We start from the raw sequence: 26,343 nt of genomic DNA on the forward strand, positions 1-26,343 counted from the left end.
AAACTGACCGTCCATTCAGTGAGATACACTCATGCTTAAAGAAAATCTGTTTCAGGCATGGATAAAGAGATGTGATAGTCGAGTCCATGTCCTCCTTCCTCCTGTGAACGCCGATGGAGTGTTGACTCGAAATCCAGAATGATCTCATTAGTGTCAACGTTGTGTAGTCTTCTGAAACCCCGTGGTATTCCTGAGACAGCTGTGCTTGGGAGCAGTAGTACATCCACCAGAATATAATCACTTGAAATATTAGCCATGGAGTTCCCTGATATTTCAGTACCCTAGTCAGTTTAAGCTTTGACTATGTCACTGACTAGTTGGGTAATCACCTTCGTTGCGAAGGGATACACAAACTCTGATTAAACGTCAACAGACTTCCATTTTTTTGTATTTTACCCTTATTTTTGGGTGTGTTGTTCAATGTATGTTTCAGCACTTTTATCTAAAGTGACATAAACATGAGGCAAATAGCACATTAAAAACACAAGTGCTGTCAAAGAATCAACTGGGCATCTAGGCTGAGCTTCCAGTGAAAGCCCAGGTACAGCTAGGCTGAGCTTCCAGTGAAAGCCCAGGTACAGCTAGGCTGAGCTTCCAGTGAAAGCCCAGGTACAGCTAGGCTGAGCTTCCAGTGAAAGCCCAGGTACGAGTGTAAGCAGTACTGGAGCAGGAGGTACACAGCAACTTCTAACACAGCAAGAACCCCAACTATTAAATCAGCAGAAGTACAACATTAAGAACATTCAGAGAACACAGAGAAACATCAGGCTAATGGAGGAATTCCTGCAACAGGTCTTGGGTCTCAGTCTTGAGGTTTCTTGAAGGTGTTGAGGGAGTCTTATGACTGGAAGTGGTCTGGCAGCTAATTTTACCATCGGGGAACCACACAAGAGAACCGTTATACTTCTCGCACAGTGGAGGGAGCACTAAGTGGTGCTGGTTTGCTTTTTGAAGGGGGTCATACATTCCTATCACTCTCCATCCCTTTCCACATTGGGGACCTCATACAAGCTGTTTCCAAGGAATGACTCAATGGATGGAAATGGGGAAGCGATACCCCCCCAAGCCCACTTCTGTAACCCTAGCAAGAATTTGACCCAAGTATCGTTTGGGCAGTAGTGGGGGAGTCCAATCATCAGGACATTTATCTACCTCAATGGGTCTGCTACATTTAGCCCACTCCTCTCTAATGCTTCTATCCCCTTTCCATCCGCCCTCCAGAGCATGTCTGCAGGTCAGATATGATGAGATGATGGGCAACACAGGGTTTAACGGTATTTCTATTTCAAGGGGTGTTCCACTGTGTTGCATTAAAAATGCATCCATAACAACTGTGACCTTTAAGGCTTCCGGGACCAATCTATATGATACACAGGGTGGTGACTGGTGGTGAGGGGTCCATGGATATAAGGAACTCTAGCAGCTGAGTTTTGCCTGAGAAATAAATTTAAGACGTCTTGTTAAAAGTTTGTGACTACAGTTTGGTTCATTAAATCACAGGAACGTAGCAACACAATGCATTTTTGCTAAAATGAAAATTATTGGATAGTATAGCTTTAGTTACATATAAGATATATAAAATTACATATAATACGCTACACATAAATTACACCTGGTGCTTAATTCAGATTTAAAGTGACATTTATTTCAAGAGTAAATACTGCACTTAGAGTCCCTCAAATACAGAAAGTAGACAAAGTACTGTAAAACAAGTACAAAAAAAACAACCAAGTCAATAAATAAAAAGTAATATAATTACTATAATGACAATTAATAGTGAGGTATTTTCCTCCTATCCCAGAAACCACTGTTCCCCTAGAGTACAAGTGCCAAGGGTGTGACTCTGACAGAGGCTCGAACCCTGAGCCGTCCAGGTCCCCATCCAGTCAGGACCGCTAACATCAGCAACTGAAGGAGTGAGCTTATAGTTACGGCCACGGTAACATTCAAGCACACAAGTAAAAATTTAATTTGTGGCAGGGAAGCCAACTTCATATATTCTTATAAAGTACTGCAGCTGAAAACTGCATACAGTGCGGCTTTATGAAATTAAAGAGTGATTTGGACTCATTCGTTAAAGCAACAGCTACTTCATTAACAGCCAAACATGACCGGCTGTTGCATCCTAGACAGCATAACCCACAGAATCAATCGGAGTGACAATGTTAGGGACAGGCTGCCCGACTCAGACATGCATAATCAGACACACATACACACGCCAAGGGCTGGAATAGAGATCCCTGTCCCAAAGCATCTTCAGCCAATAGGGACGCATAGTGGAAATAAGGGGTCTTATCTGTCCATCGCTACTTAGAGCTTGTTGCTAAGCAACCTGAACCCATTCCTTCTTACATTCCTGAGAAATATAAGTGGATTGGAACCCTCTCGGCCTTGTTTCGGGACAATGGCCTGGGCCAACAGAAGGGTGTGCAAAAGCACATAAATCGGCATTCCAGCTAGCTGAAGGCCCCTCGTTTTGGTCTCCAAAGGAGCCCCCACTGTCGCAGGCTGAAGAGAAGCCATAGGGCAAGAAGTGTGGGATGTGCTACAAGACTGCAGTCACAGGCTCCGTTCACTGGGGGTATGCGACATGTGCTCTCTTCCAGCTAATTCACATCTCCCTGGGACTGAGCCATCACACAATAAGGCGACTGAAAGCAGCCACACAGAAAATGAGCAGTAATACCTCCCATTGAAGATGTAATCCCGTCTCTGAGAGCAGGCTCATTACAGCCCGCCGAGCGGAGAACGTCGTTAGCGCTTCTGGGAGCGGAGGTCATCCGGGCCCCCGGGGCTCTCTTCCCCAGCTACGTGCATCTGGACTCAGCCTTCTCACGCCCAGGCCAGAAGCTGTGACACGAGCGCAGCGTAAAGCGTAGACTAGCGTCTGTAGGTGAGACCCAAAGTCGTAGCCTCACTACTGGAATGTCGCCATGCTGAAGTCCAGAGGATTTCCAAGCCGACAATTTAAACAGATGGCAAACGAATGACGGATTGATATATATCATACTGAACTCACAAAAATCTACATGGTATAGTCTACTTTTTTATAGTAAACGTTTTTTATGAGTAAAAAGGGTACACTCTAAAATAATGATAAAAAGTTAAAAATATAAAACACAGAAACCAGTAACATAGCTGTTTATTACCATTATCAAGTATTATGCACTGTACATAATTACATGGGCTGTACTTTTATATGACTGGCTGTGCAGTAGGTCTCTTTACACCTGCGTCACCACAATCACGTGAGTAATGCAACTATGACATCGGTCAGCAGAGTAGTATATCTGGTGGGTCCTTGAGCAACGCTTCAGGGACTGACGGACCCTGCTTTCGAAATTATATGTCGGTATCCCAGCAGGAATAATTGCCCTGTAACTGTGGCCTGAGACAGAAAGGGATGTTTGCCCTACTGGCTACACAACTCAGAAAAGGAACGATATTATCATGTAATAGCAAAACTGAAGGTTGTGTTAAAAGCAGGAAGAAACAAAGGACTGTGCAAAAAGTGACAATCACAGATAGGAATTTAAAAAAACAAGAATCAGCCATGCAAAGAAAACAACATAATTGAAACATTATATATAATATTTAACAGCTGAATACTAAGCATACCTGACAAATGCATTTCCACCAATGTGAAACGTGTAAGTGAATAAATCACAGGATTCCAGAGCACAGATTACACACACACACAGTTTAATTAAATTAACATAACATGCCCCACAGGTAAATCAGGTGTTTGTCATTCTCTCTCATCTGGTTCTCCCACGGACACCGTATGTATCATGGGGATTAGCACAGGATCCTTAGAACGGCAGAGATGGCAGTTTGACGAACAGGAAACAGAGAGCTGCGACTCAGCGAGTCACCTCATCTGCATATGCGCTAGCCAGCCTGCGCTAATCTGCTCTGCACTCAGCAGCATTTCCTGTGCCTGTCGGTATGGAAATGCCTCCATAGCAACCCTCCTCAGCCCATAATCATCCCAAGCCCAACCTCCCCAGGCATCACAGGTACCGGAAACACATTATGGGGATGCGGAAGATGAAGGATTTCTCCCCTAGAAGGCGAGTCTGCACGCTGTTTAAACAGGACTAGATGATACCTAGTCCCCATCCTCCTGCCTCCTCCTTCTCAGGGACCTGGTCACCACTGGAATAGTACTCAAGTCTTGTGGTTTTAGACCCATTTGTCATGGTCTCCGTGTCCCTGGTTGTTCATTATTCCTGGTGCTGCTACGTTCCTTAATGTCAGACTCATAAAGCAGTGAGCTACAGGAAGAGTGAGCTACAGGAAGAGAGAGCTACAGGAAATACCACCATACTTTTCATACGTGCTGGAACAATATTGTTAAATCTCTTCTTAGAGCATAGCTTCATGCTCACTGTTTATGAAATCTATGTAGTTAATTATTAATTGTTTGTTCTCAGTCAGATATACAGACAAGCACAGAATCCAGTCAGCGCTACCATTCCTGTAGCTCTCATTTTCCCTGGACATCAGCCATCTTGGACTGAATCAGACATCTTGTTGGCTTAGGACTCCTTTGGCTTCATTGTTCACCTCTTCCTGACCATAAGCATTACGTCCATTATCCTGCACTACTCACTCTCAAACAGCATTGAGCCGTCCCTGTCATTTTCCTAGCATTTTGTCCCTTACATATTTGTGCCATTACTGCCATCACGGTGATCACACACTCAGGCTATTCGCCGTCACCTGTTTCACGCAGCTGCGTTTGTCGGTGATAATATAAATCAGCAGTCCAGGTTTAATTCAAATCTCGACTGAAAACTCTGCCTTTCTCTGCTGACCATCATAGTTTTTCAGCTCAGCATGTATTTGGAGCCATTTAATATGTCGAGCCTCATTTTCCCTCCCTGTCCAAGTAAAAACAAAGTGAATAGTAAGGAAATTTACAATGGGGCCGTTCCTTAACTTATTATGATCATTTAGCTGAAAGTTAGACCTTGGCTGAAATTATCATTATTTTAAATTCTTCCACAGTTATAGTGGTTTATATCAAGTTTTTAAAATTATTTATTAGTTCCACAAAAAACAAGAAAAAAAAGCCAGATTTCACAGTTCAACTGCTTTTCAATATGCCATGATTTGTCAAAGTTTGTCTAATATTTTTCGGCCAATTACAAAGATGCACATTTAACTTCTACTTGTGCCGCTCTACAGAACGCAGTGCTTAGGTACTTTGGCACTGAAAAACGGAAACCAGCCTATTCAGCTACTCTAATGCCAAAAAATATTTCATTATAGGACCACATTGTTCATCACCACTCCTGCCAGAATGCAAGTGACGGAGACTTTGCAGTGAGCCCTTCTGCAGAAATTACAGTGAAGTTTGATAGTGCCACATCATTATCATTTTTGTAAATCTCTTGATGTCTTCTAGTTGTCTTCAATAAAGGCAGAAACTGAAGTAATATTATGATGGGGAACAGTGGTTAGCACTGTTGCCTCACGCCTCTGGAACCAGGGTTCCATGTGTGCAGTGTTTGCACGTTCTCCCCGTGTCGTTGTGGGGTTTTCTCCAGTTTCCTACCACAGTCCAAAAACACAGTCTACACAGACTAACTGGAGTTACCAAATTACCCGTAGGTGTGTGGCTGTATGGTGTGTGACTGTGCCCTGTGATCAGCTAGCACCCCATCCTGGGTTGTTCCTTGCCTTGCACCCATAGCCACCTAGATAGGCTCTGGACCCCCCTGCAACCCTAAACAGGACAAGCAGTTTCAGAAAATGGATGGAGGGATATTAGTAATGACAATGATGACAATAACAACAGCAGTAATGAAATATTATTATATCATTATTATTGTTGTTGTTGCTGGTGGTGTTAGTGTTGTCTTTGCACACACACCCTTCTCTCCGGGTCGAAGACCTACTCATTTCCAAAGAAAGTCAACACAACCCCCCAGGGAAAACAGCTGAGATTTACTGAGCATCTCACATAGCGTGCTCATGCACACACACGCAAACGGCTGAGATTGCCGGAGTATCGCACATATAGCGAGCTCATGCACACACACGCAAACAGCTGCAAACACCCCAACAGACTCAGAAGGGACAGAGAGACACTTGTCCTTGGTGCTCAGTAGGACACAGGCCACCCAAACTCTGTCCCCAGTTACTACAAGGTTTCTTCCACCAAACTACTTCTGTCTGCAGTTTCAGAAACAAACAGTCATAGCCAGGCCGCCACAGAGAGCTCAAATTAGTACTAAGACAGACGTGAAAGTGACTGACATGGACAGAATCACAGACAGTCTGGTCCTCATGTTGACATCTCCGCTATCTACTCACATGACCCTAATTCAGGATCACTTGATTCCTGTACACTTATATCATCATGTACAAACAGCTCAAATACAGAAAAACAATTGTAACTGTCTAATGTAGAATTTCCCAATCCGGGCCTCGGGGACCCACAACCGGTCCACATTTTTGCTCCCTCCAAGCTCCCAGAACATTTTTGCTCCCGGAGCTGGGAGTTTAGTCACACTTATTAGATTAGATTAGATTCAAATTTAATTTCATTGTACAGGCAGAATGATACGCAATTTAGCATCTAGCCAGAAAGTGCAAATATTAGTGGCTACACATAGTACATTAGAGTTCAATAGACAGTAAGGGGCAATAAGGCAAATAATGCCTAGTTAACTCCTTGTCAGAGCAACAAACACAATCAGAACATACGCAAATTAAGAGCAACGCAATAATAACGAACAGGAATTTCTTGCTGATATCTTGTCGGATGGCGATAAACCTCTCCTCGGAGGCACACCAGCCGTTCCAAGCGTTCATTATATTTCACAGCCAGCACACTTAATTAATAATTTAAAATTATTTAAAAAAGTCATTGAGGTACTGATGAACTATACAAGGTGGGACAGCGGTCGATCCAAAAAATATATTTGCGTATTGGGTGATTGTTGCGAATAGTGGAGCAACCTTCGGCTCACCTAACACACTAATGCCAACATGAAGATCATTTAAACAAAATCTTTGCCTAAAACTTTTGAACAGCACTGTATGTTTGTAATGTAGTATTTGCCGCACTTGTGCGTCACCTTGGACCAAAGCATCTGCTGAATAAAGGTGAATGTAAATGTCCAGGAACTGCTCTTCCACCTCCTTCTGTCACTGAAATGAATAAATAGGACATCACCACATTAAGAAGAAGGGACGGTTTTACAGCTTCCCAGCTCACTGGGAACACTGGAGGTAGTTTACTACACCTTTCGTTATATGTTTGAAGGTGGCTTTGAAGGTGAGCTCTGGGCCGACTGGGCCTTAAGTCATTCGGAACCACTGGTTTAGTCCGATGTTCCTTTCAGCCCTAGTTCTCCTGAATCATCCCTGCCTTTGGTCGCCCCCTACAGGCCACTGGCTGCTCTCTCTCCCAACTGCTATAACAGTGCTTGGCCGTATTGCGCTTGCGTGCCTCAATGCGTAAAACGTACAGTGGTGGGACGGGTGAGCATGGCGTTTATATTTAGAGTGGGGACATGTAAGATGCTTCTTAGTTTTGGAGCCTCAGTCATCTGGCTCTGGGAGAGCTAGCAGTGCTGCTGTGCTTCCGAAGCCGTAACGACGGTGAGACACTCGGTGTAAACAGGCGCCAGGAATACATGGGAAACATTATTAAGGCCGTTCTGTAAAAATCGGGCACAACACGCTATTTCTGGCCCCAGTATCAGTCATATGATTGATAAAATATTAAAGAACGAGTCTGTGACAAAAAAAATATGACATGAAATATGTATGGAGTCATTAGTGCTGACGTTGGAGCACACGTTGGAAGGCACATTAAACCTGGGGGGATGAGACGAGGGAGGGGGACAAGACGAAGGTGCCTGCGGGGTGCCCCCCAGGTGACTGCAGATCTAGCCCCTTGGGTGCCGGGACATCAGCCCTGAGGGCCACATCGGCCTCTTGAATTCCCCGCTATCCGCCTGCCCTCCCTGTGACACCGTTAATAAATCATCCTGACTCTGGGGGCATGCCAGGCAGTTGGCCGTCCCTTCCTAAATTTAAACTGGACACTCAAAGATCCCCGTGGTCTCGGGGGGGGGCGTAGCCCATTCCAGGCAGCACAGAGCACAGGGCAGGGGGAAAAAAGCCCCCGACGAGTAATGAAGACATTTGCATGTGCCTAATTATTGATCACGCAGTTTGTTGACAGATTTCAAACATACAATGAGCTTCTTTCAACATGGTTATAAAAGAACTTAAAGGAACTTAAACTGCAAAAAACATCCTTACAGACTGATGATGATGATGATGATGATGATGATTGTTGTTGTTGTTGTTGTTGTTGTTATTACTACTATTAATTATTAGAGTATTCCTTCCCAATTTCTGCTTCCACACTAATGTAGAAACCAACTGACTCCATTTAAAACCCGACCAGTCAATTAGTCCAATCGGGGGCAGCTGGGTTTCATTAATTAAAGAGACTGTGACGGGTGATCAATCGCCATGGAAACACCAAGGCTCGCCCAAACCCAGCACCCGAGCTGTGGCTGCTCGTCCCGCCGGCAGGACCGATGCAGGGCGGCGGCTCGCTCTACGGAGCAGCTGGCCGGTCTATTTCCGTGGGAAGCACCGCATCTCTGCGAAATTTCACTTCCATTCCATGTCACGGGTGGGACTCCAGCTGAAGTCATGACAAAGTGCTGTAAAGATAGTTCAAGGCCAGCTGTTCACGTAGGCAGCTTTAACAAGAAGCCCCCAGCAAACACACACTAGACAGTATCCATCTCCACCTCATTAGAAACCCCCCTGTTGTTGGGGAGTGGTCCAACCCACTGGCCCTCCCCCACCCCCAACCCCTGTGTAATGGCTATTTTCTCCACACAAATCAAATTGCACTCGCTAACCCAAAGCCTTGGAAGGTACCAGCTCTGACCTTCATGGTGTGGGCTGATTTTATTATTATTATTATTTATATTTGGTTAACTCTCAGGAAAAAGGTCAAAATGACAATTAAATGGTACCACCAAGTAGGCAAATGTTCCCACCACACAGCAATTTTTTTCAGGGTCTGTTCACAGGAGTGAGATGCACCACAATTTATTTTGTCCACTATAAATAACGATTCCAGAATGGGGCGTTCCTACAATGGTGCTCAGGCTGAATACGGGGCAGTAAAAGGGGCACAACACAGCAAACCAGTATGTCCCACTCTAACTGTACGTTTACAGAAGTACACCAAACTGGTACCAGCAGCACAGAGCTACACAGCCCCAGATAAACAGGGTTGGTGGCGGTCACAAGGCGGCACAGCGACGCATGATCCTGAACTGGTGACACACAAATATACTGGTTTGGAAGTAGTGGCGCATGTGTTTGTTTACATGTTTAGAATAAATTTATATCATAAAGGCAAGACTGCAGAGAATAACATTTGCTAATTTTATTATAATCTGTGCGGGTATTAACAGGTGGTTACATAAGTTGGAGCTACCATTTACTCTTTCCGTCTACCTCTGCCAGTTAGGACCCCTAGGAGCCAAAATAATAGCAGTCATAGGTAAACATAAATGCCTGAAAGCAAATAAAAGTAATTCTGTGAATTCACCTGAATTGTCTGAATTGGGCACTAATTCTAGAGGGTAATATTCTTAGCATAATCTTGGTTTTAGTGGAACAGAGATTCTCTCCGGTGAGCTTTCGGCAAACAAATATCCTGTTCTAGTACTAATGGCAAACAGACACTCAGTCTTGGTTATTCTTGATATTGTTGAGATTCTGTCGAGCTGGTATGATTGGGACCCGCGTATACTGGGCTGAGACTATTAGCACAGAGAAATGCTGAGCTGGTATTACAAGGACCCGGAGCTGAGGAGGTTCGGAGCCGCAGGCCGGACGGGGGGGCGCCGTGGAGAAGAAGGGCTCTTTGTCGTTGGTGGACCTCAGCAGAAATTTATACAGCACAGCCAGCACATTTCCTGCTGCTTCTACTGGGCAGCGTGAAGCTAAAAATACACACGAGCCTCTCGCCAGTCATGAGCGGCGGTGCTGGTGCATCATGGGTAACGCTGACCACCTTGCATCGGTTCGTTACCCTGACCGCTCCTGCTCCGCAGGCCAGTGGAAATAATTCACATTAAGGACCACACCATAAATACACATGCACTTTAATTTATATATATATAATTAGGTCACCCTAGTGGGATAGTGTAGCCATGGAGAGCTGTGCAGGTTCTGTTCAGTGGGAGCAGCGCTCCGTGTGGGACAGCTGTGCAGGTTCTGTTCAGTGGGAGCGGCGCTCCGTGTGGGACTGCTGTGCAGGTTCTGTTCAGTGGGAGCGGCGTTCCGCGTGGGACAGCTGTGCAGGTTCTGTTCAGTGGGAGCGGCGCTCCGCGTGGGACAGCTGTGCAGATTCTGTGCAGTGGGAGCGGCACTCCGTGTGGGACAGCTGCCTCGCAATCCACTCGCCTCACTTTCGTCATGGGAGCTTCCCCGCTTGCGCCCGTCAGGGCCGCGCCGACCTAGTGCTGGCACACGAAAGCCCCCAGGGCATTGTGGGATGGGTGCGAGGCTCTCGGGTGCGAGGCTCTCGTGTGCGAGAGTCAGGATCCAGCACTGACCTGATGAAGGCACTTACTGTGCACAGGCCAGACTCCTCCCATCAGACTCTGTTAGAGCAGGATCTCCAAAGTTCAGGCCCGCTTCCGATTCCTGCTATAGTTCTGGCGTCTAATCATTTCTCAGCTCCCCCTCCCACACACTTCCGGACTCCATCATTCGGCCGCTCGTAGTGGCAAATCGTAGCTGAATTCCCCTCCATCCCGTGCGCCCCCTCCACGCTCCTCCATGACCCTTTGTGTGACCCCACCAGTGACAGGATCCTGGTTGCTACGGTTACACCACAGCGGTGTGCGTGAGGAGGCTGGAAAGCTCTTCAGCGGGAACTGGGAGACCCGGGACACGTGCATCCATGAATTTCCAAATCTGGGAGACCACATCCGTCGGCGGGAGATGAGGCAGGACGTGAGCGCCCCCTAGGCAGCGGGGGCCGCTGAAGTGGAACGCAGACCGAAGGCAAAGTCATTACTGTGGACGAGGTAGCGGGGGGACATAAATCACCGGGACGGCTCCGTGTGACAAGGGGCCCACGGAGCTCCCGGTTCCAGGCCCCGATGGGACCCTCGTCGACCATCCTTGGACGCCTTCGCCCAGGAACGTGCGATGGCTTCCTTCGGCTGTGGATGTTGGATCTGAGTGATTAATGCATCAAAGGGACGGAATGGAGATAAAGGAGTATTTTCTTTTCTTTTTAAAGCAACAGACAAATTGTAGGAGGACTCCTTAAGAACAAAAAAAAACATCAGAGAGCTTTGTGAAAATGGCCCAGCACAAATAGGGGGTTGGAAGAGGAGATAAGCAGCCCAATCAGAAGGCAGGACCAAGCCATATATGTATATACGACGCTTCTGGAAGTCTATTAAAGCTGATGTGAGAGGACACAGCCCATTAGCAAGCCTCACAGGCAATAGTGTGCGGAAAGGTATAGATCTATGGATGGGGGGGGGGGTTTCTGCTTTATATCTTCTCAACACAACGGACTGCAGAAAAGTACTAGTGTGGTTGAGTTTCTGTTTCCCTCGTAGGGCCCCTTTGATTGGCAGCCAGGCCAGGATGCGATGCCCCAGCCAATCAGGAGAGCGGCACCCAGCCATGCACAGGGGGTGCCGCGTATCTGCTCGGATAGTGAGGAAGAGGCTGTCTGCTCCAGGTTATGTATGTGCCAGCCTCGTAAGAACCCCCAGCGAGCTCTCCCGCGCCTCCGCCACTCACGCCGTGCCATAGGGGGGTAAGAGTGACATGCCAGGGAGCTCCAGGGGGGCATGGCACCCACCTCTCATGGAAGATGATAAAAAAGAAAACATCTGGCCCTATAGTGGGGGGGGGGGGATCTCAGGGGCATGTCCCGAACCTGACTCCCTGAAAGAGCAGGCCCGCTGCCTGTAGGACATCCCCTCGCCCCCAGAAGGTGGCGGGAATGAGGTGTAAAAGCACTGCGCCCCCACCGTGACCGGCTCCGTCACAGGTCCGCCTGCTCCCCGGTCCCAACCCCAACATGCTGTTCATCTCTCAGTGAGGACAGCTTCATGGCCACTCGGCGGGATGACCGATTAGCTCCACGTCACGCGTCAGCATATTTCCGGCAGAAATCATCAGAGGGGCGAGACGATTTAATTTCTAATTGGTTTTATTGACCGAGCCGCTAATGGCATCATCGCCAGCTTAGCAAGCAAAATCAGCATGCAAAAGATAAACTTGGTCCTAATGAGTGATTAATACACTCTAATAACGCTTTGTGTGTGTGTGTGTGTGTGTGTGTGTGTGTGTGTCAGGATCCATTTGAGGAGGGGTTTTGCAACTGGTGAATAAAGTGCACTTTGGACAGGTAATTACAAATGTGGATGAAGCTGATATTGAGCCAGGAGTTTCCTGAGCAGCGCACTGGGATGAGTGAAGCTGCAGAGAGTGGCCAGCATGTGTGGGCACAGAGAAGTTGGAAACTGGGTGTAGTTAGAAGGCGGTGGGTGGAGAATGGACATCAGAATATAAGTATTCAATGGACCTGAGTTGTAACACATTCCTTGGAAGAAACACCAAACTCTGTCATGGTCTTGGAATCGGGTCATCTGAGGCTTTCAGATTTTTCAAACAAAATAAACGTAAGTAAGAAATCAGTAGGGGTCCGAGAACTAGGAATCCGGAGGACAAGAACCCAGCAGGAACCGAGAACTGAGAACTTGCTTGTGTGACCAGAGAAGTTTCAGGTTCTGGCTGGGCTCAGCTGACAACGAACACACTCAGCAAACCCTTTCAATATCTTTTAGTGGGAAAGAATCGTTTCCTAATGCGCTCCTCGGAGATGATAGCATGGGACAGGAGCTGTCAGGGCGTACCGAGTGCTGGAGGGCAGGGAGATGGGGGGGGGGGGGCAGCAGAGACTGCAGGAAGGAGCAGTTTCTGGAGGATGAAACAGCTCCGAGACTTCAGCATGACCGACTGCTCACATAAATACAGTAACATACAGTAATAACTACATCTAGGTATAATTCTGTGTTCTATATCTTTACTCTTCTATAAACCTCACCTTGCATTTAGTGCATGGTCTGTAAGTGTATTTCCTTAAAAGAAATCTAGTGACACAATAGCAAAACAGAGAAAAGTGTCAATAAAACTGAAAAGGAAGACTCTGTGCAGACTTTAGAAGTTTTCAGCCTGAAATAAAATCTGCCTCAGATAGGAAGATGTCTTTCAAAGAAGCAGATCACGAAGCCAGAGCGGGGAAGATGCTTTTCTAACATCTGCAGATATTAATCCTTTGTAATATCCTCAGTACAAATTAAACTTATGTAATATACTCTCCAGGAATAAAACCCTTTAGTATCCTGAGAAGCAATGTCTTTATAACATACTCAGCTGGCATGAAGGCTTTGTATCGCCTTCAGAAGAAATTCAGCTCTAAAATGCAGAGAATGTAGCTTCCACATCACGACCCTCCACTGGATCAGCATTATAGAACAATGATGGATGGATAGATGAAGGCTTTCTTCACAGACGTAGTGGGAAGGAAGCCTTTCTTCATTCCTCAAAAGGAGTTAAGCTTTCTAATAACCTGAGAATGAGACCTTTCGAATAAACGCAGGAGAAATGAGACCTTCTTGCCATGTTTAGAAAAACTGAGCTTTCCAACTGTAGTGTGAATGAAGCTTTTCTATCAAACTCTGCAGGAATTAAGCTATTTTTTTGGAAGCAGTTGAACTTTCTATCAAGCTGAGATGGTCGCCTTTCTAACGCAGCTGAGACGGTAGATGGTATGAGATTGGGCTTTGGAGCAGTTAGAGTGGTGAAGGACATGGGGAGCTGATGCGAAGAGCAGAGATGGTGGAGCAGACAAAGAGGGTGATGCAAAACTGCAGCGTAGATGTTTGCTGAGGAGAATCTGCTCGGCGGTCGTAGGGCTGGTCATCTTCGTGTTTTTGTTCATCAGAATAGGGACAGACGCAGATATAGGAGAGGGGGAGTGGCTTAAAGTCGAACAACAAGCAAGCCCCACAGCCTGTTGTGTAACACTGAAGCACATGAATCTGATTGGCTCCACTGAGCATTAAGTGCTCAACAACAGCACTCCAGTAGGTCGGCGGTTCGGCACCCTCCCCACAGCAAACACATTGCACTACCCGTTCATCTGGAATTAAATAGTATTGGGTCAAAATAAAAAAAAAAATAACATCCAATGAAACATCTTAAACAAAAAATAGTATTCTTCTAGCTCTGCTTTCTAAAATCAATTACAGGAAGGTTTGTACTAAAAAAAGTTCTTTGTATAAATGTATATAAAGAGCTCTCTCTATAAATTAAACGTACAAATTAAAAAAAAAGCTTTTCCTGGAACTGACAGGTGTATTTCCATGTGGTATAATTACAGTGAGGTGACTGTCCAATATGTGAAGAAAGGCCAGTTTCCTGGGCCACGCTGGAGAGTTCTCTTTAAGATAAGACCATTATCTCTTCAGAATAGCCTGTCATTGGTTGACACATCTGTACGTTCCACACAGAATTATACTGCAGTAGAGTAAATGACCAAATTCCCAGTTCGAAAAGCAGTCTATCCCCCAATCCATTCTGCCCTTCATGCAAACGTCACAAGATGCTGCCTTTGGACATATCTGTATTTACAGTGAAGGTAAACACCCAGGAAAACTCCACTGCCCAATCTTAGGTCAGCAAAGGTGATGATGAAGCAGGGGTTTTCCTGATTGGCTCAGGTTTTAGAATAATGCTTTGTCAGCGAACAATTTGTACTAAATGAATCTAAGGACAGAAGGACAAAGAGGCATCTTTCTCTCAGTGTCTAATGTACATTTACAGCTTTATTCCAATCACAACTGTGGTTTTAGACTTTTTGTTGACTTAGTTGAATTAGTTAGGTTACTTATAAATTATTAAAGATAAAAGTGATATATCATAGAGAGAAGCATGACACAGTTACTTTGGAAGCCAGGGAGGGATAAAAAGCTCAGCATTTTTACAGCTTGGACGGCACACAGAAAATTCAGCAATTACTGCAAGATCCAGAGAAAAAAAATACAGGAATGGCTTCTAAGGCGTGGTTATCGTTTCCCACTTTTGGATCTTGGATCTGATGGATCTTCCAGAGACACAGAGATGCACAATACAGACACACAGACTGACCAGGAAAGCAAGCTGGTGTGGTCTGTGCTGCTGAATGACAGGCGGAAGAACAGCAAAGTCTGTGAAACTGACTAATTTTCTCGTTTTCGTAGATGGTCTCAAATGTAGTGAGTTCCTGACAGAAAATTCAATGCCATCAAACCTAAAACCTTACTAGACCATAATCAATGTCTTTTTTAGTCAATAACATCCATTATTAAAAAAAAAAATCCATCAAAACAATCAATACAATACAATATCACTCAACAAAGAAATCTGCTTAACTAGTCTTAATGATCTTAATAACGTAAACAATTTGTTTGCAGTCGACAGAAATCTATTTTATCGTTATCTCAAATGCTATCCAATCCGTCTTTTCCGATTTTATGTAGAAGCAAATGTACATCCAGGCTGAGGGAGAAAGATCTGTGATATTCAGCAAGCGGCAGGGAAGCTACAGCGTCCAAGAAACACCAAACATCAGAGATGGTCCCTAAGCCACCTAAATTAATGACATTTCTCACGAGAAATGGCAGCTGACTGTAAGACAGTAAAACTAGCCAGGCATTCTGATTGGTCCACATGGGACTGAAGGTTTATGAGAGGCTGGAACTACGACTGAGGTGAATGAATACAGATAATCTGCAGGTAATCAGAAAAATCCACATTTGTGACACTGTTTATCTGCTTTGTATTTGGTCAGGTATTTGTGATACACTCTATATAAAACAAGTATATGATGGCTGTTTTAAATTGGTGATATTAGGATAGGTGGGATTAATCACCTGGACCTTTTTTTTTAATTTCTATTTTTTTATAGTGTGCCTTTTTTATGGGAGGTGGGTTACAAGTACGAACTTAAAAACACAACCCGTTTAGATCATGGAAAAAATGTTCTGGTTAAGTGAACGGCAAACAGAATCATGTGACCTGGGGATGGCAGGAAGGACGAGAGGCTTTATTGGCTGGGTGGGAGTGAAGATCGGCGAATTAGGCGTCAGAACAATGAGCATCAAATGAGAGAAAGAACAGGGCATTGGGTCATGGCAATGGCTCCAGCATCACGGTCTGGGTGAAAGAGAACGGAGCTCTGTCTGAAATTATGGGTAGCAAGGAACAGGGGAAGTGAATGAATGTATGAATGTGTTCTTGATCTCTCTCTGACCCAGGGTTCTTACACTGGCCATACATGCTGTTTAATCTAAAGACTCCAAATGAAAACCCATATACAGTGGTTATACACTCTGGTTACTACAAGCAAGTTAAGTCTAGATGACAGCCCATTATCTCAAAGAAACCTGGATACTGCATTTAACCTTCCCAGTCCAGGTATGGTGATATTATATAATTGATCTATGTTTATGAGCGCTGCATCACAGTAATTGTCCCACTAGTTTTAAAACTATAGTCACTTTGAGAAAAGTTATTTTATAGTGACATCAGAATAATGGGGAGTTTGATAGATGGCTGAGTGCCTTAGCGCAACAAGCCTAGCACATTGTCTTCTCTGTCTAACTCGTCCGGCTCAGCTAGTCTGACAGAATCTGGGTTGGACTCTGACACCTGTGTAGGTGAATGCCCACGACTGCAGGGGAATTCTCTGTAATACTCTCGCATGCACCCACCTCGCGCCAGTTTGCCCATTTACCGGGACACGCCCCTTAATTATGACTCATCATCCCTCCCGATAGGAATTAAGACACGGCAGTAACTCATCTCCAACCTGGAGCTTCGCCACAGTCTCTGACATCAGATCACTTAGCATGCATTATAATTCAGCAATACAATGAAGGCTGAATGTTCTCAAGTGCTGCTTTGCTTGAATTATATTGGAGAAAAAGCTCCGAACGGGAAGGTTCTCATCCTCCAGCACAATAGAACCGACTTCCTTCTGACTTTTGCCCTCCAAAGTTCTGCCAGTCGTTGTAAGACATGCCTTGAAAAGCTTCGTAATCCTAAATTATGTATGTTTTACCATCTTTGTATCGTCATGGTGCTGCCCTGGTGGGGACAGGAGAGAGTAAAAATGAGCCTCTTTTTCAGCCAATCAGGTGAGTGCTGCCAGCTATGGGTGGCCGACGCAGAGCATGCTGGGAACACCGCACCAGTGCCACGCTTGTGCCTGGCCGTACTCCAAACCCCAGGCACTGACACTAGCCCCTTTGGACATAACCTGACAGATTTTAAAAATCATTGCCCCCCCTCTCCCCGCCCAGCCTGCTTTTTTTCCGCACTCCCCGCGATGAAGTGCGTGTCTCATTACAGCCGGGTCCTTCACCCACAGGACCCAATGAAAGGTCTCCGTGGTCTTTCCTAAGGTCTGGAGGATGCTGAGCCAGGTCACTCCTTAGGAGGAACACACACCTTAAAGTATTTTAGTGAAAACACCATCAAACATTCCATTTTAAAGCCTTGTCGTCATCTGATTTATTTTACCCCCCCCCCTTCTAGTCACGTTTTATCGATTGGCCTGTATACACCAATTAAGGCACGGCATCCATAGTAAAAGCAAAACCTAAATCTCTGTCTCAATCTTGACATTTGCTTGCTTGTTTGATTTTTTAATTCTCCAATAAAAGCGATAACCCTGGTCAATTTTCCACATGCCACGAACTGCCAGGAACAATATCTGTATTTGACAAGCCTCAGCAGACCCCAAACAGATGTACATTATTTCAGCCAACAATTCCATACTCGTGAAATGCATTTTTCATTTAAACCGAGATCCAAAAACCTCGTAATTCGCACCATGGACATGTGAGGCAGCAGGACCATGAGGAACCAGCAGCCTCACCTCCACTCCTCTAAACACATGTGAACAGACACACACACATGCTTCTACTCGACTATCCCTCACACACAAACAACTAATTTAGTTTAGAAGCTGTCAACTTCCGAACAGATAATTAACTAACTAAATGGGAGTAGTGCGTGGCTCCACGGGTTAGGAACTTGTGCATGTAATCAGAAGGTTATTGGGTCAAATCCCGTGGCTGCCAGAGCTATGCTACTACTGGTCTCTTGAGCAAGTCCCTTAACCCTCCTTGCTTTAGGGTGCTGGATGTTGGCTGATCCTTCATTCTGACCCCTAAACTTGCTCTTACCCAAATATGTCTGTGTGTCTCATGGACAACAAGATGGGATAGGGGAAGACTACCCAATTTCACCACAGGGATAAAAGCTACAAAGAAGCAGTGTGTGGCTCAATGGGCTAAGCCTCTATGCCTGGGATCAGGAGGTTGCTGGTTTGAGCCCAGTCTTGGCAGAGTATACCTGTCTATGGGGCTCTGAGTACGGTCCTTAATCCCCAGCCCCATGGGAGGGGATGCCAAGTTTGCTCTCACCTATAGCCCATGTTTTTAATGACTGCTTAACTAACTGTTTTATTCCTCTTTTATTGTTGTTTTTAATGTGACATTCTCTCACTGTCTGTATGCACTTTGAGATCTTCTATGTAACATGTTAAGTGCATTATAAATGAAATTTATTATTATTATTATTATATGTGCTCATGAGGGATCAATAAACTGTCATTGGTATATTATTCTATTCTGACTTCTTGAATGAAATTAGCAGAACACATTTTTGTGTAGATTATTATTGGGGCACAGCGATGGGGAATTACTGCTGTCCGGAGCATCTCCTGGCTCTCTGCTCCCACAGCGAGGGGGATGTGCCACTGTGACACATCACCTGCCCGGAGCATCTCCTGGCTCTCTGCTCCCACAGCGAGGGGGATGTGCCACTGTGACACATCACCTGTCCGGAGCATCTTCTGGCTCTCTGCTCCCACAGCGAGGGGGATGTGCCACTGTGACACATCACCTGTCCGGAGCATCTTCTGGCCCTCTGCTCCCTCAGCGAGGGGGATGTGCCACTGTGACACATCACCTACCCCGAGTATCTCCTGGCTCTCTGCTCCCACAGCGAGGGGGATGTGCCACTGTGACACATCACCTGCCCGGAGCATCTCCTGGCTCTCTGCTCCCACAGCGAGGGGAATGTGCCACTGTGACACATTACCTGTCCGGAGCATCTTCTGGCTCTCTGCTCCCACAGTCCAGTGACTGTAACTGCATCAGTCACGCAAAGAAGTGATCCACCTTTCCATCCATTCATCTGTGCATACACCGATTTCCCAGGGTGCGTACCCACAGACTGGGCCACAGTAAGGCTGGAGCCCAACCCAAGTGGTATGGGATAGTCCGTCATAGGCAAACACACACACGGATTAGGTATCTGTATCATGATGGGGACACTTCATTCATTTCTATGGCCATAACTATAATCCAAATTATGACAACCATAATGTAATACACACACCAACCAAACTGGAAGCATCTGGACTGTGGGAGCCCTGTCCCACCATAATAATCTAGATAATAATAATCTATCATAATAATCTAGCAGCTGCCAGTTGAACTCCAGTTCCCAGTGGACTGAGTGGGTAAGGAATCTCCATGCAAAAAGCAGGCGCCAAACGTGATCAGGAGTTTCCTTCGAGACCTTTGCCGGCAGCTTTTCTTCGCGCGCCAGTTTGTCTTTTGATGGTCTCTCTCCTCACGTGGGAAAATGTAACATCCCTCTAAGCGCTGTGGGACCTCGTGGTTTTGAGGAGACGTAATAATCACCCCCCCCCCCCCCGCCCGACTCCGGGGTCGTCCCCTGTGAACAAATACCAGCAACATCCTGCTTCACATTCCCCTTGCAGCCCCGCATTTATTAGCGGTGCCAATGGCTGCGTCTTCTTCACCCAGCGCTCTGACTTTCACACGGAAAGGTCGACGTCCGTCCTTCATCCTTATCAGTGTTCACCTTGCGAGCATTAGATTGCCATCGCTGGCAGTACATTGACAAAATTAGTGTTTGATTAATTTTAACAGCATTACTATCAGGACACGGTGACTGTCATTATTGCCCCAATCATAGTCTCAGCTGACTGCTGTTGTTATTTTCATTTTTTTTCCGCTGAATGATTCCAAAATCCCTCCTGTAAACGAATGACGTAGCCAGAAAATAATTAGCGCTGAAATAATAAACCAGTCTGAACTCCAGGTCACAATAAAGACGTCCATTCGTCTTCCGTAACCGAACTGCTTTCGGTCTCGATGAGCCTGGAGCCCATCCCAGTAAGCACCATGCACGAGGCAGGGGAACACCCCCGAACAGGATGCCAGTACAACATACGGCATACCCTCCCACACAGAATGGGCAATTTAGAGACGCCAATTAATCTATGTGTACCCAGACTGCAGCAGGAAACCGCCACCCGGAAGACAGCGAAACTAACACGGGGAGAAGATGCAAGCTCCGCTCAGGCGAGGGCCCGTCGGGGGACTCGAACCCATACCCTTGGAGGTGTAAGGCTACAGCGTTAACCGCTACGCCCCAGTCATAAAAATCATTAAGCCGCAGAGATAAAAAGCTCCTTATGTTTCCTGGTTTCACTGAAGACAACATAAAGGTTTATAATAATACACAGATGTGTCAATTATCACAGCTCTGACGAGACACAAGACTTAGCAGACCAGCATGTCGTCCGGGTGTCTAGGTGGTCCAATAGGTCAGGCTGTACTCTCTCCTACGACCTTAGGCAGCCACAGTGCAATTAAAGTTCAAGCTGCTGCATATATTATTTATGATTTCACACTGTGTCGTTTTTTATTGGAGAAATTCACTTTTTGTATCTTGCTGAAAGGGTGAAACAGCAGCACTTCCCTCGAGATTAAATCCCGTAACCTCTTCATTACGGACCCAGTTTATAAAGTGCTATGCTGTCTGCTTTTCGCCAGTTCGCTAAAACGCTTGATCCTGGGGGCAGCAATTCGCCACCAAATTGACAGATGGGGAAAATGAAGCCGCGCAACACAGAAGGTCAGGAGTAGAATTCATTTAACTCCGCAGTATATAAGGCTGCAGAGGTTCACCATGCCCAGCCCGACATAGGAAGGGGCGCGGGATTCCTTTGGAAATATACACCAAATAAACTGAACGCATTCATTACTCGAGCAGACACAAACGAAAAACTTCACTTATTTTTTTGTGAGCTTAATGATAAAAATAGTAAATCGCCCAAACGCCTGACAAAAGTCTACGAGAGTGGAAAAAAAATGCGCATACAGAAAGCAAGTTCATTTACATCCAGTCCTGTTGACATAAGGGTGCAAAATTACTACTTTAGCGTTTTGTAAAATTAAAAAAAAAAAAGTTAATTAATAAAATATTTTACATATAACCCTAAACTCAAATGCTCTTTGTGGAGACAATCTGGACGGGACGCTAGTCCATCGGACAAAATCAGCATTAAAAATAATAGGCCTACATAATAGTATCGATATCTTAACCGCAAAACCATAGTAGGCTAACTGTTAACTAAACGAGCTGATCATGACATTACGGGAACAGTTTAAAGGCAAGACAAACTTATATCAATATTTATAGAATTGTATAATATAATGATTAAAAAATTAAAAACCGAAAGAGGTGCCTTGGATTAAAAGTTATATATTCAGCATAGTCCATTCTCTAGCAGAAATCCCAGTAGTTTTTTTGCTGGATGGTTCAAAATATTACTATTACTATTATTGCGCTGCTGCCTGTATTCTTACCCGCAGAATCTAACCTGCTACAAGCAAACATGGTTCGGCGGAAGAGAACAGCTAACACTAATTATCCCATGCTTAATTGATGGGCAGATTACAGTGCGGTATGTTACAAGGCTACATATATGTGCATGGTATGTGTTAATCTCAAATAGACCGCAGATCATTAAAAACTAACATTCCAATGAATCTATCCTAAGAACTTGAGGGGACATCAATTAAACAAAAGAAATTAGTATCTTGAATTGGTTACCAACTTTAGGTAGGCAATAATCTGAATGATGGATGGATGAGGGAGCGCACTTACACGAAGGCGTGGTACACGAACGCCCATGCTCGGGGTCTCTCCAGCACGTTATACAGGTAATTCTGCAGCCGCCGGTACCTCGCCGTTTTCCGGCCACCTTGCAGGCTGTAGGTGAGCGGCTTTCCCAGCAGGCTCAGTCGAGCTCCCCGCTTCCCCAGTAGGTTCTCCGTGCCCCCTGCACCTGTTGTCGCCGGCGAAGAGCCAGCCGGCAGTAAGCCGTCTCCCGCTCTCACCGCGTTGTTCATCGTCATTCTGCCGGACTCCACATCCTTCAAGTCATAGCCCTCGCCGCTATCCCCCGGAGATGCCTTCATCCAGAGCCCAGTACCACCCTCATCTCCGATGCGGCTGTGGGGCATGGCATCGTCGGCGCCGGCTGGGACTGCGCTTCGGGCTCCGAGCGCACGCACATATATCCGAAGAGACGCGGCGCAAGTTTAGAACAAAAAACTAAACTCGTAAAAAATATTATTTCTGTTGCAATTGAAGCGAAGACAATCCTATCGTCGTAAAGGTGCCAATCTACTCTTCACTTCTCATATGCAGGCGGTGTGACACAAGTGGTCGGCGCATGAAAATATTTCGATGTGCAAGACGAACTGACTATGGCCATCTGGGAGGAAGGCAGGGAGATGGGGGGTTTTGAAGGGGTGTCGCTGCCTTCCAGCTGGAATTCGGCAAAGGGGAGGGAATCACGACAAAAACCCCGCTGCTCTCCGGTCCCACAGTACTGAACTGTAAAGTGTGTTCAACAGATGAGCCGCTATAGGCAGATGCGAGCGAACAGCCCAGACTGTTGCCTACAATGTCATTTGCTCCTGCAGTTAAATATATGGTAAAAACATATCTGCATGAAAGTAGATATGCTGCAAAAATCCAATTCAGACTGAACATGAGTCTAAGTGTGATTAATATTTTAGTAGGCTAAAATGTATGACCAACACAGGGCTGAATAGGTAAAGTTATCGCAGCAATTTAGCTGCACATACCTCAGCTGCAGGTGTTCATACTTTTATTTTCTATTTTTTTGACTTGTCAAATAAATTATTCATAATAAACGGATTTAACAATCTCTGTGATTTACCAGAAACCATTTGGCAGAATCCCAGTGCACATGTCGGGTAGGCTACAGTATATCTGAAGTTTTTGATGATTATTTCCCCATCAAGTAAACTACTTTTCTCCCTTTTCCTGCGCAGAACAGGGACGATTCAGTTAATTGGAACTGTTTATGTTACTGCTCTTCATTTTCGTATGGATGGCTACTCGGCTCGGGCAGACAGATGAAAAGGAAATTACGGTCCCATTAACGAGTTAAATGCTCGACTCCGAAGGCAATAAAGTTAGTTTTGTAGCCATACATCTGCTAATTTTGGGTGATTTCCATCTACCAACTAACCGGTCAAGACTGCTACTTTTGAAAAATTAAGTTAAATCAAAGCCTAATTTTCTTGCTGGAGTTACCAGCATTGTGACTCAGTATCATTCTCAGAATATTTTATTCTATCGCCGCGCGCTTCTGTCACATCACGTGATCCAAATCACAGTAAAAGACGCGCGCTGGCAAAGGGTACAATCGGGCCAACAACTGCCAGCTTGACAAATCAGAGAAAGATAATTATTAAATACTGCCTTCCAACACACGCAGACTCGTGTCAAAGAAACAAGTTATTAAAATTGTTCCAGTATAAACCGGGCTTTAAACTGTTCCCTGCTCACTTGATGAATGTCTGATGATGTAATTTACACGATGTAAGGCACGACGTGACAGCAAACACCGAAATAATGAGTATGAGTAATTCTGTTGCATGTGTCCAGCACGTATCGAGGCATATATATTTCATATATACATATACACAGGCAGATTTGACCATGGGTATGTACGCGGGAACCTCTCCGTGATGTTGTCACACTCACAGATATAGCCTAAAGAAGTTCACGCGTGCTCGCACTCGTTCTAATGTGTGCGACACACAAATACAAGAAATCCCTCAGACTTAATGGATTTCGTCACCAGACCTGCAGATTTCCTCTTGTACATTAAACGCTTGGAGAAAAAAAAAGATCTGGCTCATTAATTTGTGCAATGAAGCAGATTAAACGTCTGCATTGTCTTGCCAGAAGTTCAGAAGGTAATTGACAGAGATAGACGACCCGCCTTAACAGAAGATGCCTACAGAGGGAGAGTGAGACTGGAGACAGCTTTTCAGACAGCTGTGGGACCAAATGCTTCGTACCATGGCTCACGGGATAAGGGCTCACTTTTGCCTCGCTGAAATTCGAAACCTTAAGCTCGGTCTTTCTTTGCAACGCAGTCACACTCGTTGCATCGGTCTTGACCAAACATTTAGAGAGATTTGTTTTTTGTTTTTTGTTTTTACCCCCGAGAGAGATTTGTCACTAACTGAACATCAGTGCAGATTGCATATTCATCACCTGTTCGTCACTGATAATCGTGAAAGTGTGCAGCTTGACAAAATAATGTCCATTTGGAGAGTTTTACATTGATATGTAAGACTCAATAAGCTTTTTCCAGAAGTTCTGTACTGTTCACAACGGGAGTCTGATGAGACATTGTAAAGGTCTATATAATTAATCTCTAAACTTCAGTCAGATAACTAAGATTACTAAGAATACTGTAATTTAGTTCTTATGTTCTTCCTCCAGTCCAAAATAATGTCCTCTACCTGTATTGTTTCCTGTATTGTGTTACATCATCTTCCCCTTCCTTTGCAGCCTATCAGGCACATTAAAGCGAGACCAGGGTATGCGGCCTCATCCCTTGTGCTATGAATAGGCCTGTGAAAGGTCAGGTGGTCATCTGCCCTTTCTGACTTCAGTGGAAGCAGGCCGGCACACCCCATAGATGTACGGTACAAAGAGACAAATGAACATGGGGGAAAGCCGCCTTGCGGCGAGAACCCAGGGGAGGCGTGGGGGCAGGGGTGATAGGGCGAAGCATGGCGTCGATGAGGGCATATGGCAACGTCAAGCTCCATGGCCCTGCGTAGCCTTGGCTGCTCTCCGGTAATGGGACACGGGAAAGCCATGAGGGGCACGCCACTATCACCGCATGGGGAGGAAGGATTATGGGGCAGCCCCCCCCCCCCCAGCTCCGGGGCAGCATTCAGACCCAGGAGTCGGCCACCCTTCATTCTCACCACGCAGTGTCCTTCTGTGGCACGGTTGCTCGGTGCGGAGATTTACAGTTCTTGCTCACAGACGCATACAAATGCTGACATATTTGTGTGTGCGGATGCATTTGTTTACACCTCCATGCTGAGCATATAGCGTAGTGATACCGAGGTTCAACTGGCGTGCCCATGAGAGCGGATAGCAAAATCACTGCATTATTATCAATCTGCATGCATGAATAAAATCAGCGACAAACAACTTTGTTGGGTAATGTTGAGTTGAAAATGACTTCTTGTCTTGCCTTTCACAGCAGCAAAAACGTTTTATTATCCTAACTGCTGTTTTTTTTTCGGGTGAGTGTGTGCAGTTTAGGAAGGGGGTAGGCGCATTTAAAATTCAGAAACAGGAAACAGCATGTTGCTTTTTAACTGACCATTAAAAAAAATAACGAATCAATAAAAATAACAAGGTCGTGACAGGTTACTGCAAGGTACGCAGTCCAAAGTTTTTCAACAAAAACGGAGCAGATGTTTATTTGGGAGAATATAATTTGAAAAGAACAAGTTTGAAATGACGTTATGACTACGAGAATGTCAGCGTGTCACACAAGGCGTCGGGCCTAACTGAACAACAACAACTCGCTGAATATTCAGCCAAAGTCGTTCATTAAAATCGATCATAATCTTTGTTAAAGGTGCTGGCGTTTAGTCAGCAGGGTGGCAACTGGAGCCATAAATGGTGTAAAAACAAAGTTGATGACTTGGGCGACACCTAGTGGCCAGAAGAGGTACGATTTAGGTAGCGAACATAGGGAAAGCGAAGGTATCCCGTTTATAAAGCGCTTTTAATGGGATTACATAACGTGGGCACCGACCGTTTTCCATTAGGTGCTCCTGTTAGAGCATTACTGCAGTCAGCTTCTTGCGTTTCAGAGTTTGTTATCTGCCGAAACGCTACAAATCGATGCCAAATTTATCCGGTTTATGAAAAATGGCGTATTCGTTTTTATCGCATTCTGTCTGTATGACATTATTGCGCGCAGCCCTAGGTTAACAAACACCGGCTTAACACGCTAGA

At 45.4% G+C, this 26,343-nt stretch overlaps 1 protein-coding gene across 1 annotated transcript in view; it reads right to left on the reverse strand.

The window, feature by feature from the left end:
- LOC111859666 (potassium voltage-gated channel subfamily KQT member 5-like) overlaps positions 1–22,778 on the reverse strand; it is a 66,893-nt gene extending 44,115 nt beyond the window's left edge. Inside the window, exon 1 of the mRNA XM_023842561.2 lies at positions 22,132–22,778. Within this exon, the coding sequence (XP_023698329.1) occupies positions 22,132–22,490 (359 nt within the window). The 5' untranslated portion in view covers positions 22,491–22,778. The remainder of the gene's footprint in view (positions 1–22,131) is intronic.
- Between the last annotated feature and the right edge of the window lie 3,565 nt (positions 22,779–26,343).

The sequence above is a fragment of the Paramormyrops kingsleyae genome, chromosome 3 (genome assembly GCF_048594095.1).
Source record: "Paramormyrops kingsleyae isolate MSU_618 chromosome 3, PKINGS_0.4, whole genome shotgun sequence".
Classification (NCBI taxonomy): Eukaryota; Metazoa; Chordata; class Actinopteri; order Osteoglossiformes; family Mormyridae; genus Paramormyrops; species Paramormyrops kingsleyae.